The sequence below is a fragment of the Trichechus manatus genome, unplaced genomic scaffold (assembly GCF_000243295.1).
Source record: "Trichechus manatus latirostris isolate Lorelei unplaced genomic scaffold, TriManLat1.0 scaffold00003, whole genome shotgun sequence".
In the NCBI taxonomy this organism is placed as follows: Eukaryota; Metazoa; Chordata; class Mammalia; order Sirenia; family Trichechidae; genus Trichechus; species Trichechus manatus.
The window spans coordinates 31,935,755-31,950,599 of NW_004443939.1; the positions used below are offsets into that span (position 1 = coordinate 31,935,755).

A 14,845-nucleotide genomic window follows, 5' to 3' on the forward strand; every position below is an offset into this window, starting at 1 on the left:
TTTAATCATTGAAAGGTTAAAGCCAAAATGCTATTGAATTTGAATGTGAACATAGAGAAAGTCAACTGCTACTACTGAACTGTTAATATTAAATGTGACAATGTATTTTACCCCCATTGAACCTGTTAATAAAATTCACTTTATTTTTTCAGGTCTTGGGTGCTTGGTGCTTTCGCTCTTCTGTTTCTTCTTGGCTTAACCTGGTCATTTGGGTTGCTTTTTATTAACGAGGAGACTATCGTGATGGCATATCTCTTCACCATCTTTAACGCTTTCCAGGGAGTGTTCATTTTCATCTTTCACTGTGCTCTCCAAAAGAAGGTGAGTGAAAAACACCTGTGTGCTCTGCTGGCTTGTTCTTTGATTTAAAAATAGAGGTATAATGGAAAAGATTTAAATGTAGCTGGGCATACTATTAAATTGCATCATATTTTTAATCATAAATTAATTTTAATACCTGTCTGGAAATTTGAAAAAATATTCAGAAATGAAAGCTGAGGGTGAAAAACTTCAATCTGCAGCAAGAAAATGTGAAGTTGAGAATAGCTTAGCTGCCATGTAAGTTTAAAATTTCCAGGCCTTTTTTTCTTTCGCTAGGTATCATCCTTTCCCTCTCTGCATATGTAATGTAGTCTTTTTATTCTGTTATTACCAGTTGGTCACTAAATTGAACAGAGAAATAGAATTGTGAAAGTGAGAACTATTATGTTTTCAGTACTGACAAGATGATAGTGTTGTTACTTCCATCAGTTTTGGGTAAGCTATAATTTTGAAATAATGACAGTGGAATGTGCAATACTGACAGATAATGTACATTCACAGCAATATAGGCATTAGGCAAAACCAACACTGGAGGGTATTATTTGGATAAAATACCATTTTGATTGCCATTGTCTTGGTTTACAGCATTTCAGAACAGTTAATAGCCATTAAATGCACAGAAATTTTTTGTGAGGTATCATGTTTTATTTCATAATGGTGAACGTTAACTTTCTAAACATTGTACAGGAATAACCTTCATAATTACTTTTTTAATGTATTTTCCACATAAGTGAGCCTTTTGTATACATACATATGATCACATATGTATACATTTTGTGCTGTTTTGCCAAAGGTCTTTGACATAAAGCATAGACTGAGACAGAAAAAGGGTGAGGTAGTCATTATTTCTAGCTCTGTGTATTAATTGAACAAAGAGATTTTTATTATGCCTTTGAATTTAGCAATTATGTTTTAAAAGCATTATGTTGCACTTCTTTTGAACATGTTTTACATAGTCTTGGATATATTCTCTTGGGTGCTGCCGGGATGTTTGTTAAGAATATGATATAAAATGATTAAGTTAAAATTGTGGTTCTTACAGCTTGAGTGAGCATTTTTAGGCAAAGAAATGCTTTTGAAAGCTCAACCCCATTGTTTGTTCTAATAGGTGTAGTTAAGTAAAGCTAAGAGGATGAAAATGCAGGTGCGCTTAGATTTAAAAGGTCATCTAGTTACTTTAATTCTCTAATTTTGCAAGGAGTAAGTAAGTGTCAAAGTCATGCATTGTATAGTCAGATAGCATAGAATTGAAGGTGGACAAAAGCCTTTGAGGTTTTGTTTTTTGCAACCTCCTATAAAAATATTGTCTTATGCAACTTCTCTTTTCTTGTCTATCATGTAATTTCAAAGTCTGGCTCAAAGTCACAATAAAACATGTTTATAAGCCAGTATACCTGCACACAAGCCAGACTTGCCCGCCTGCAATCCTATACCACCATTCTAGGTGTGCGCCTCTTATTTAGCAGCTGTTTGGACTTCCCTTTTTTAACTGTCGTTTAAACTTTCTTTTAGGCCTATCAGCTCTCTATCTATTCCTATATCCAGGCTTCAGGGGAAAAGGGAAATTACATGGGTAACTCATTAATGTGAATGGAAATTGCATAAATAGTTCCCTTGTGTGCTAATGAAGTGAATAGACATCTTAGATTCTCTACACTAAACGCTAAAGCTAGACATATGAGAAAATGAAGAAAACAGTCTATCCTCATTAATGGCAGATGTATCAAAGTAATTTTTTTCCTTATTCTTGTGCCAAAGAAGTCTTGTCATTATAAAGAGGTTACCTGCAAAATTTTGCAATCCAGTAAAAAAGGTTTATGTATCGACCTACCTAAGAGGACGTGAAACATTTAAAACGTAAATGACTGAATTAGAGTGGTTAAAAGTAATTAAGCAAGGAAAATAACTGGATTTTTTTGCCCTGTTAGCATGGAATAAAAAAAAAAATGAGGCTGCTAAGTATACAGGTAGAATAAAGCTTTAAAATAAAATTTGCAGTGTATAAATTAATAACTAATGTTTGTGTAATAATAACAGGGCATAAAGCATATCACATTTTAAAGAGACTACTAACCAATCGAATGGACAGTGATATTTTTCTAATTATTATTTAGCAGTTTCAGTTGAACCTGATTTTGCAAGTTTGATTTATTTTCTCCATGAATAAGTCTTAATGGAATTTCCATTCCTTTTTGGTTGTCTCCACTGCTCATTTAATTGAAGAGAGAGAGCACACAGAAATATGTTCATATTAATCGCTTGATCTCATGGTTATTCAATGCAGGTACGAAAAGAGTATGGAAAGTGCTTCAGACACTCGTATTGCTGTGGCAGCCTCCCAACTGAGAGCCCCCACAGCTCAGTGAAGGCGTCTACCACCAGGACCAGTGCTCGGTACTCTTCTGGCACACAGGTAGCGGAGAGTTTGACAGCATCTTTAATTAGCCTTATTTATAGAAAGCCTATGGAGACACGTTCTCTTCAGATGCACTAATTGTCTTCTCATTATAATGATCTAAGTGGCTAATACTTGTTTTCATAGTATTTTGGTTTTGATTTCTTTTAAATATTTCTTCAAGGTGTTTCTTTAGGTGCAGACATCCTTTTTTGAGGGGAGTTCCTTAAGAACTATATCATAAGCTCATGCAGAACAGTGCCTAGCTCATAGTGGGCACTCAGTAAACATTTGAATAATCAACTCCACCTTAAAAAGAAAAAAAAAAAAAAGTATGTTTTTAATAGTAGAAAATTAAACAGCCCTTAGTAGAGAAGCAGCAGGGCAGTGTAGACGTCCTTAGTTTTAGGCAGGGCTTCAAACAGGTTTTGTTCAGTTCCAGCCCCTGCTGATGAGAATTTGCATTTCTAACAAGTTCCCTACTGAGAATTTGTGACTTCACCCCCCAGATATACTGAATCAGAATCTACATTTAAACAAGATCCCCAGGTGATTCTTAGGTGTAAATTCCTGGGAACTTGTTAGAAATGCAGATTCTCAGCAGGGGTTCAAACCAGAACAAATTGATTTGAAGCCCTAGTTTTAGGCCAAACACAACACACATTCTTTAAAAGGCCAACAGATAAGCTTACACTGGTTGTTTAGTGTAAATCTTTTGCATCTTTATTAAGTTAAGGTTGGGGAAACTAACATAACATATCTGTCTTGCTATTTTATATCAATAGAGTCGTATAAGAAGGATGTGGAATGACACTGTGAGAAAACAGTCTGAATCTTCTTTTATCTCAGGTGACATCAATAGCACTTCGACACTTAATCAAGGTCAGTTACTAGGAAAATTTGAGTTTACAATATAAATTTTGTACTTTTTGCCAATTTATAACAATTCTAGAGAAAATGCATAACTTTTCTCACAAATGGGTTTATATCACAAGCTCTTAAATCTGTTGAGCCAACTTTTACTATCATTAAGTACATATAAATTTTTTCTATTCAGCAATGTAATGCAAAAATAAAATTTTAAACTCTACATTTATATGGGAACACTGGAAAAAATTACTGAGAACATACTTCCCCACAGATTAAAGTGCTTCCTAGAGAGTGCAAATTTATCCTTCTAACCAAAGACGTTTATGAAAGGTTTCTTCTTAAAACACTAATATAGTTAGCATAATAACTGTTCACATTAAATAGTATTACTTTTTGCAGTTAAAATTCTTTATATTTATAAAGTTTTTCTTTTACTTTTTTTTCAAAAAGTGAAACATAAATGTTAAACCGAAAAAGTTATGTTAAATCTTTTTAAATTAAAATAAATGAGGGTGTCTAAAATAACTTTTTTTTTTTTTTTTTTTTTTCAATTTGAATGACTAGTTTTGGATATGTCTACATTTGCAACTTTAACTTTATGGCCTAAATTAATACAATTCTTGCTTAAAATAAGCTGAGAAATAAAATAATTTGGCACAATAAAGGTACACACATGCAAACACATGTATTCCTGAATAAAAGTTTAGTAAGTTTCAATTTAGGATGAAAATATTCTTATTGTCTGTCACCCTGGGAAGGTAATTTATCCAGGTAATTTTTGTTTGATGTGCTGACTTAAAATATAATATCTAAGTTATATTTTATCACAGTGAAGTATTAAAGCATTGCTTTTAATTATTGACATTATTCTGATAAGATTTTGGTTTAAAATAAGAAAGGGGTATTCAACCAACCTGAATTTTAAAACATTTTTAGTCAAATTACATTAGCTATGCAAGCAATGTTTGATAAGTATTGAAAAGTTTGTAATTTGTCACTGTGAACGAGTGAAAACGTGTGTTTATTCCGTTGCTTTAATGTTTTATCCAATTCTATTAAGATAACTGTCAAAAAAGTAAATGAATTATTCAGTGATTCATTTTTGAAACCTGGCAAATAAGATTATGGAATGAAATGTCTTGCTCTGTAGGATTTGTGAATGGTCTAATAATTCATTATATACAGTACCCCCTCCCTCCTCGGCATGTACGCTTGTGCATATACTAAGAGAAGCTTTATGCAGTGTCATAGTTTTTACCTGTTTGTGAAAGTTGTTTTTCCGCCTGCTTGTATCAAAGTTGATACTAACACAGATGTTTTCTTGAGGGATAATCCTACACCTGTAAATTCAGAAAGTTTGAGATTCCCACTTCTGGGCCTCAGTGGTTAAGTTTTTAATATTAAGCAGTAACATCTTGAAACATAATGTTGATCTCTATGCATTTAATTGCCATTTTTGTTTAACAGTGATTTTGTATAAATTAGTAAATGTCATCCTCAGCAGGTGTTTACTTAGGGGACTTGGAAAGCACCTGTGAGTTACTGAAATGTAACTCCCCTCTCCCCTTTCTCCTCCAAATTAGTAGTTCAAATACAGTCAGAAAATTTCAGCAGATTTTCCGTTGCCAACTTGTCTGCTACCCTTGATGAATACCAAAAAAAAAACCTTTAGTGCAACTGTAACACTAAAATAAGAGAACTGATGTATTTTTTTCTGTTTCTTTACTTTAGGAATGACTGGCAATTACCTACTAACAAACCCTCTTCTTCGACCCCACGGCACTAACAACCCCTATAACACATTGCTCGCTGAAACAGTTGTCTGTAGTGCCCCTTCAGCTCCTGTATTTAACTCACCAGGTGTGCTTATACTTACGAATAAAACTACCTATCTTTGCTGCTAAACAGACCTTTGATCTTTTCCCCGTTTCTAAAGACTCAAGTTGTCATAGCTTTGTTTTTATATCCTGAATTTCTCAATTAAAAAAAAAAAAATGTGATACTGCCCATGCCAGGCTTCTAAAACTGCACTATATTATAGTAAAACCTCAGTCATGATAGTAACTACCAATAATTATCCATGTCTTTAACACAGGTGGCATAAATCTTAATATATTATTACAGGACTGACATCACATGGTCTGAGAGCCCATCTTCAAGATTTATATCATTTAGAGGTATCCTATCTATATAATATACTGTTGAGTTGACTCTAAAGCTTGCTGACAAAATTTGCTTCTGGAATGAATTAGCTAATAAAGATCATTTGGATGCCTAGGTGTAGAAAACTATGTCCAGCATTATCAATATAACCAAACTATAGTATAGTGCAGCTTTATGGTAGTTTTTCTTTTTTTCTTATGAAAACTTGGAGAATTATATTAGTCAGTTTATACCTATAGTTTTTTTGGGGGGGTGGAGTGGGTTGTCACTAACCCATCTTATATTACTATGTTTTTTCTAATAGCTAATTAAAAAAAAAAGCATATATTTAATATTAACAGAAATGTCAAGATTTTGGTCACAGTTGTTGTATAATTATTGCTAGCATATAATCTTGATTTGTGATTAATATTTTTGCCACTAAATTAAACACAGAACTTTGTTTCCTTTTTTTTTCTTAAAATTCTTTTTTAACGTAACTGCAGCTTCTCTTTTCATTCTCTTGTTTTCTTACTTTCTCCTTATGCTTTCCTCTAGCAACCTACAGAGAGACAAGTATGGGAGTAAAACTTAACTTTGCCTATCAAATGTAAATTTTTTCAGCATGATTTTTATCGGGCACAATTAAAACAAAACTAACAGTCATGAAGTAGACTCAGCGGGCAAGTGGTTCACAATTTGCAACTAAAATGTAACCAAAGTCAAAACAGCATATCTGTACCGCATTTGTCAGTAATAAAAGTCTGTAGCAAATGCTGTCCATACTTAACTATATGCAATGCTGAAATAATTTGCTCTTTCAAGCCTGAAGTACTGTCACCCAAAATGCTTAATAATTGACTGATCATTTCTGCATTCCCACAGTAATCTTGCTACAGGCTGTGGAAAGTCTTCAAGTGAATTACCTGAACTTGGGCAGAAAAAGTTGCCTCTTCAAAACCAGTCAAAGATGTGCTTAAATCTGCAGTATATCATAGAAAACACCTGAAGTATCCAGTATACACTTTTATTTTCATTAAGCAGCGATAGAAAGAACAGGAAAATGTTTCACAAGATTGAATCTCTGCAGAGGAAACAAATGCTAGCATGTAATCCATGTGTCTCCTACAACTGAAAATACCCAGTATTTTGTAGTGGTAGATCTTATAAAGATTAGGACTCACGTGCAAATTTATAAAGCTGGAGAATTGTTATTTATAAAGGAAACCTTATAAATAACCATTACAACCTTATTTTGTTACACATGGAACATGATACAAATTGGATTGTCAGTTATTCAGTTGTAGAGTTGTTCTGTTGTATGCAGGGTCACTGTGAGTCGAACAGACTCAACGGCACCTAACAACAACAACAGAAGTTTTGGGTCAGAGTTTTTAATAATAGTAAGAGTCACTAACAATTTCTCATTTTCTGATAATGACAATGTCATCAGACATTTATTGCTTATGACGTTTGTGCCAGACAGTGCAGAGATAGTTTTTTATTTTCTGAAAGAAATTGCGTTTTCTAAGATAATCTGCAGCTTTAAGAGTGGAGTGAGTGCTAAAAAGAGAAATTGACTATTTTTTCGAAGAATCCAATTTTTTCCTAAACTCCTCCAAGCCTTGCATACAATGCAGCAGCCTCACAGTGGTCAGTTTCATTTCAATAACGTCATTTCATTCTTTTTTTTTCCAGACCTATCTGTAGACAAGTGATTTTTTTTTTCTCTAGGATTTTGAGAAAGAATAACCCAACTTTCCATGGTGCAGACCATTTAATTTTCTCTCAATCTTTTTTTTTATCCATTTGCCTGAGAAGCACTGTGATGTCTTAGTTTACATGTTTATGTGTCTGTAGAAAATACAACTCTGACAAATAGAGCATGTTACCATATTTTTTTCCTCCTAAGCCTCTTTTCATATCTTCAGCAGACTTATTCAATCTTTCATTCCTTTAGAAATAAAAATAAACTAGTCAAGGCTGACACTCTTCTCCCATTCCATAGTTAATATTTATTCTTGGTTTAATTTCTGTGAGCCATATTTAAGAAATTTCTAACATTTCTGCATTTGACTTCCATGCCCATGGTGTCTATGGGCCAACCTTGTACAATAGACTCTGCTAGTTCATTCGGTGCTGTCACTGTGACTGATGCAGACTGCAGGGCTGCAGGCAAACTCTGACCATTAGAAGCCTGGAGCCATTGTTAATTAGTGAGATTATTAGTACCAAAAAATCAAAACAAGAAAAAATATTAAATGAAAAATGATAGGCTGCTATTGCTGGTAATCTAATTTGTTGAACCCTTGCTCTGACTAAGTTGCTGAGAAGCTTAGAAATTCTTCATCATGTTACAATAAATCATTTTACTTTCTTTTATATATCAGCTACTCTTAGGCCAGATAGCCTGAGCAGACAGACATGATGTGAGTTGTCCAAAGTGAGTCATTCCACCTGCTGTCTATCATGTTGTTGAATGGTGCTTGTGGGCCCCTGGTCCAGTTGGTATGAGAGATGGCTGTCTTTGTTTAACACGAATTCTTTGTATCTGTCCATTTTTTTCATTCTTTTTTTTTACTTCATCTCCAGAAAAAGGAAATGTTAGAATGTTGTTTTAAAAGTTGCTTGCCAGTTATGTGGGTTTATGTTGTACGTTTGCCTTCAGTTTTTGTATGTGACTTATTCCTTTTTAATTTAGTGTTGTTTAGGACAAATTCTGTTAATTTTATTTTTATAAACCATAGTCTCGTACTTTAAAATGTAAATGTCGCTAATGGATTGCTTTGCATTAACTATGCAAGGGCATGGAGTGAAGTCTTCTTTGTTGTGTCAGACGTTTGACCAAAAATGAATTGATAACTACTCTCTCCCTGAAATTGATGAAGTCATATTCTGTATGCCATTTCCCTTCCTGGAAAACAATATTACTCTTTAACACTTTTTCCTGTTGTGTAAGGGGTTACAACTGTTTATAGTTGGGAATGCAGGAAAGCCTGGCACTTTTCAAGTGTTAGCTTTCAAATACAACTTTGTCCTGAACGACATTAAAAAGTCTTGTACAAAAGAATATAAAGATTCTTTAGAAAGGCCCAGAGGCAGTAAAAGAAACTCTCCCTTTTCTGTTGCAGGACATTCACTGAACAATGCCAGGGATACAAGTGCCATGGATACTCTACCGCTAAATGGTAATTTTAACAACAGCTACTCACTGCGGAAGGGGGACTATAATGACAGCGTGCGAGTCGTGGACTGTGGACTGAGTCTGAATGATACTGCTTTTGAGAAAATGATCATTTCAGAATTAGTGCACAACAACCTACGGGGTGGCAGCAAGACTCACAACCTCGAGCTCACGCTACCAGTCAAACCTATGATTGGAGGGAGCAGCAGTGAAGATGATGCTATCGTGGCAGACGCTTCATCTTTAATGCACGGAGACAACCCAGGGCTGGACCTCCATCAGAAAGAGCTTGAGGCACCGCTCATTCCTCAACGGACTCACTCCCTTCTGTACCAACCCCAGAAGAAAGTGAAGCCCGAGGGAACTGACAGCTATGTCTCCCAGCTGACAGCTGAGGCTGAGGACCACCTACAGTCCCCCAACAGAGACTCTCTTTATACAAGCATGCCCAATCTTAGAGACTCTCCCTACCAGGAGAGCAGCCCCGATGTGGAAGAAGACCTGTCTCCCTCCAGGAGGAGTGAGAACGAGGACATTTACTATAAAAGCATGCCAAATCTTGGAGCTGGCCATCAGCTTCAGATGTACTACCAGATCAGCAGGGGCAATAGTGATGGTTATATAATCCCCATTAACAAAGAAGGATGTATTCCGGAAGGAGATGTTAGGGAAGGACAAATGCAGCTGGTCACAAGTCTTTAATAGTGCACCTAAGGAATTCCAAGGGCCACATGCAAGTATTAATAAATAAACAAAGACTCCAACGGCCCCGTGCAACCCTCTCAAACTCTGCTTGAAGAGACAGCTCTGTGCACCTGTGGTTCTCCAGTGTAAAAAAAAAAAAAGATGACTGAACCTTGCAGTTCTGTGAATTTTTATAAAACATACAGAAACTTTATATATACACAGAGTATACTAAAATGAATTATTTGTTACAAAGAAAAGAAATGCCAACCAGGTATTTTAAGATTCTGCTGCTGTTTAGAGAAATTGTGAAACAAGCAAAACAAAACTTGCCAGCCATTTTACTGCAGCAGTTTGTGAACTAAATTTGTAAATATGGCTGCACCATATTTGTAGGCCTGCATTGTATTATATACAAGATGTAGGCTTTAAAATCCTGTGGGACAAATTTACTGTACCTTACTGTTCCTGACAAGACTTGGAAAAGCAGGAGAGATATTCTGCATCAGTTTGCAGTTCACTGCAAATCTTTTCCATTAAGGCAAAGATTGAAAACATGTTTAACCACTAGCAATCAAGCCACAGGCCTTATTTCATATGTTTCCTCAACTGTACAATGAACTATTCTCATGAAGAATGGCTAAAGAAATTATATTTTGTTCTATTGCTAGAGTAAAATAAATACATTTGTGTCCAACGGAAATATAATTGTCATTAAAATAATTTTAAGGAGTTTGAAGAAAATATTGTGAAAAGCTCTTGGTTGCACATATGTTATGAAATGTTTTTTCTTACACTTTGTCATGGTAAGTTCTACCCATTTTCACTTATTTTCCACTGTATGCAGTGTTCTGCTTTGACAAGTTAGTCTTTATTACATTTAAATTTCTTATTGCCAAAAGAACGTGTTTTATGGAGAGAAAACTCTTGGAAGCCAGTTATGCCATGCCTTGCACAAATGTGGTAAAATCTAGAAAAGATTATGTGTCACCCCGCTGTTTATTCTTGAACAGAGGGCAAAGAGGGCACTGGGCACTTCTCACAAACTTTCTAGTGAACAAAAGGTGCCTACTCTTTTTTAAAAAATAAAATAAAACATAACTATTACTCTTCCATATTCCTTCTGCCTATATTTAGTAATTAATTTATTTTATGATAAAGTTCTAATGAAATGTAAATTGTTTCAGCAAAATTCTGCTTTTCTTTTCATCCCTTTGTATAAACCTGTTAATAATGAGCCCATCACTAATATCCAGTGTAAAGTTTAACACGGTTTGACGGTAAATAAATGTGAATTTTTTTCAAGTAGTTAATGTGCACTTTTATGTATGATACATAATTGGCTTTAACACACTGGTCCTTTCCCACCCACACACCCCTGGTTTAGGTACCTTCCTACTATAACCCATGGATTTGTGAAAGGATACAGTTCAGTTACCTGGTTGCTCTGTATGCTGAAAGTCATATAGTATTTTTGTATCCTAATTGCCTATTACATGTGCATGAACTCTGTTTCAATAGGAGAATATGCTGAAAATTTTCGTTAGTTGTATTGCACCAGAACTCAAAAAACAAATAAATAAAAGAAGGAGAAGGGTAGGAAATTCTACAATCAGATTTGAGCATCATAAAAAATTGATTTTTCAGCAGTATGGATGAGAATTTCCTAAAACTTATTTCTACAGTTTGAGGATTATAAGTATCCCCATAGGCAGCTGCAAATGCAAATATGTGTTATCATGGGAAGTTTTTACTCTTAAGTTCAAAAATCTTATAATTGAATCTCAACAAATAGATTTTTCCTGACTACGTCATAAGCATTTATACCAAATTCTTATAAAGCTTATTGATTCTTTCAAGTGCTTCCACCAAGTTAGAAATCACTCAATCTTATGTGGACACACTTAGTCATGCCTTTTGAGTTTAAAAATAGTAATAAGAAAAAAAATTTAAGATTTGTTTTCATATATCTGAATGTGGGTATAGTAAGGTAGACATTAAATAATGAAATATAATACTTAAGGTAAAAAAAGAAGGGTATAAAACCTAACAAGTTGGAGATTGATTACAAGAAATTATATTAATGGCCAAACAGATTTAATTGAATCTCTTTTGCTAAATTTCTTCAAAATTTACAAAACTATACTTGGTAGAAGGGAATATTTTAATTTTCTATTTTGCTTTAACATTCTCCTTTCAAAGCCTAAAACTATACAATATTATGTGATGTGTACTTCTCAGTATACCAGATTACTAGTATCAGGCTGGTTCTATAATGAAGTTATTAAAAAAGCAACACTGATTATTCAGTTGGTGCTATTTCTTGAGACAATTCTCAAATGAAACTGGTATGATGTGAATAATACATAGTTCCTAAGTTGTCAATGCTATTTTCTTTATTAAAAAAAATTATTATGGTTTATACATCTGTATATTTTCATCTAACTGACATTTATAATCATTTATGTGGAAGAGAACCCATATAAATCGGTAAATTACTTAAATAGTTGCCAACTCCAACTCATTAACATTCATTTGAATGTAGTTACATAGAATATTTTAATCAGCAAAAAAATAAGCTCTACATTTGTCCAAAAAATCACCACCACTATCTTCTCAAAAATAAAAGCATCATGCATATACTTATTGCCAAATTTCAAAATAAAACTTCACGCACACTTGTTTTAGGGATGCATTCAGGATGCTTTATGTATTATTTAAATGGAAAGGGGAAAACATACTATTCATCATCCAGCTTCGAACCTCAGGCTTAAAATTGACCTCTGAGATTGTCTCATAGGATAGTGTTTTGTAAATTTTAACTCAATAACATTTTTATTGAAGTTACAGCGCTGAAGATAAAAAAAACTTGAGAGAATGTATGCAGGTTGAATTTCTGAAATGAAAACAGCTCTTCAGATTTTCTTGATACTAAAATTTCTCTTAAAGACAATACTCTCTGCAGTGTTATAGTACCAAGAGCTTACACTGGCCTGTGTTCCAGATATTTCTTTTTCAATGAAATTATTGCATTAAATCTCAAACATCAGTATGAAAAGTTACTGGCATGTTGAATATAGATGGAAATGGCTTCACAGTGTAATGAAATTTGCATGCTTTTTGTAAAAATGCTGTATCACATGCCTCCTGCTAGTGAGCATCGAGCTGATTTTGAGTAGTCCTTAAATAGTATGTACCGGCCGACTGAAAGCATTAGTACTGAAGGATGAGTGAATAGTAGTGGGTTTGGAGATTAGTTCATGACAGTCTTAATTATCATTTCAATGGCTTGGAATGAAAATTTTCTGTTATGTCCGTTTGATTCTTTCTCCCAATGATCATAGAAACACATTGTCTTAGCTAAATTCACCAAGCATAAAAGATTGAGTGTTTAAGAAGCATATCACATTTTTAACCAACAAGTACTTGGCGCTTGTCAGTGGCAACTTGTTCCAAACTTTAAGAGACTAACGGAAACACCTGGAAGTTATCCAAGTTCATTTTAAGGCACTGCGGCCACCAAGCTTTCAAGGCCGAAGTAACATATCTCTGTCAGAGGGCATTAATAAGAAGCTGTAAGTGCACCATGTAATTAGACTAATTAAATGTACTATAAGCATTTTTCAAATATTGGCTGTAGACCACTCCTCATGTCTTAATAAGGTTTCTCCAGAGTCTTCATCCATTTCCTGATGGCACTGCTGTTACTGAGTGTGCAGTTTCTCAGAAGGAGGGCCTCAGAGGCCAGTTTGATTTTTAAAGCTTACTGTTTTAACTGGTGAAATTTTTCTGAATTAATGCATTATCAAATGCTATGCTTAGAAGCTATGGTGGTGCAGTGGTTAAACGCCCGGCTGCTAACCAAAAGGTCAGCAGTTCGAACCCACCAGCCACTCCACAGGAGGAAGATGTGACAGCCTGCTTCTGTAAAAATTACAGCCTTGGAAACCCTATGGGGCAGTTCTAGTCTCTATGATCTCTGTGAGTTGGAATTGACTCGATGGCACACAATGTGCATACATACTGGCATTTAAAGTATAGATCACTAGCTGAAATAAGCCACAAAACAGGTAACCCAGTGACAACTGAGGTCTCAAATCTTTACCTGCTCTGGAAGAAAAAAGAAAAATACCCATAAATCTTTCACACATTTTTCTATTACGTGCTTATTGAAGCTGTAAGACCAAAATCTCTTAGAAATGTTTAAAAGGCATAATCAGCAGACTAATGTGTGCGCATAAGAGATGGTGATGAATAATCAATTTATGAGTAGTTTTCTGAACGTGTTTTTCATAACTATTCTTAAATCATGTCAAAACTAAGCTTTTTAAAAGGTATTTTGGCAATCACAGCAACATGGCTTTCTTGTTTGATTTTGTTAGGCAAAAAATTTTAATCTTTTAATTTTCTCATAGAAAGCCTGACAGCTACATATAGAACCACCCAGGAATAATAATGATAGGTATCAGAGATATTGATTATATGAAAGATGCATTTGTTTTTCTTCTCAAATATCCATTTTAATAAGTACATGGCTTTTAAACCAAAACTTAGCACTAGCATACGCTAAATTCATACTGTAGTCAAGGAGCTACACAGCAAGAACCGTCTAATTTTCTAAGGGTATCTCAGACTAGATGTTTTTGTCCGATTTATTAATTTTACATATTACAACAGGAATAAAACTGCTAGCACCTACAATTTAATAGATGCTTTATTATGCCAGGCCGTGTACCAAATTTTGCTGCTTTATTTGCATTTAATCCTCTCAACTCTCTGAGAAGGGTACTCAGATTACCCACTTTTGCAAAGAAGAGAAATAATTTGCTCAAGGTCTCACAGCGGGCAAGTGGCAGACCCTGCATTAGAATGATGTCTGTTTGATTCCAGCATTTAGCCATCATGTGTCACTTCTGGTTTTACTTGGAGTCCCAATAATTTTCTTTGTTTTACCTGGAGTTCAAGAATTTCCTTATAGATCAGGGAGTCTTTCTCTGCTGGTAGTTGCAGAGGGGTTTTCTTCACTCCCCCTGCCCCTTCCTCTTCCTTCCCTACCCCACCCCCCACCGCCCATTGATAGAGCTGTAAAGATAAGTAAAGAAACAGTTTAAATAAGTTGAAGTATTTTGGAAAAAGATATTCATGGTAAAGGATAATCTATTTACCTCTAAAAGGCAGACTCTCGGGAGAACTGGGTCTATTTGCTGGGTGGTAGTTGAATTAAAGTTTATTGTTTACTGGTTAGTGGC

General features: G+C 34.7%; 1 protein-coding gene across 11 annotated transcripts in view; it reads left to right on the top strand.

The window, feature by feature from the left end:
- Positions 1–9,757, top strand: part of ADGRL2 (adhesion G protein-coupled receptor L2) — a 180,067-nt gene extending 170,310 nt beyond the window's left edge. For 4 of the 11 annotated variants that reach the window (XM_023731449.1, XM_023731416.1, XM_023731434.1 and 1 more), the window contains 4 exons: positions 153–321; positions 2,606–2,734; positions 3,502–3,598; positions 8,860–9,757. In XM_023731449.1, coding sequence (XP_023587217.1) covers positions 153–321; positions 2,606–2,734; positions 3,502–3,598; positions 8,860–9,614 — 1,150 coding nt within the window. In that variant the 3' untranslated portion in view covers positions 9,615–9,757. Of the gene's footprint in view, positions 1–152; positions 322–2,605; positions 2,735–3,501; positions 3,599–5,317; positions 5,764–8,118; positions 8,172–8,859 lie in introns of those variants that run through there. The other 7 variants (XM_023731439.1, XM_023731447.1, XM_023731444.1 and 4 more) reach the window with 7 other exon arrangements.
- Positions 9,758–14,845: the final 5,088 nt, after the last annotated feature.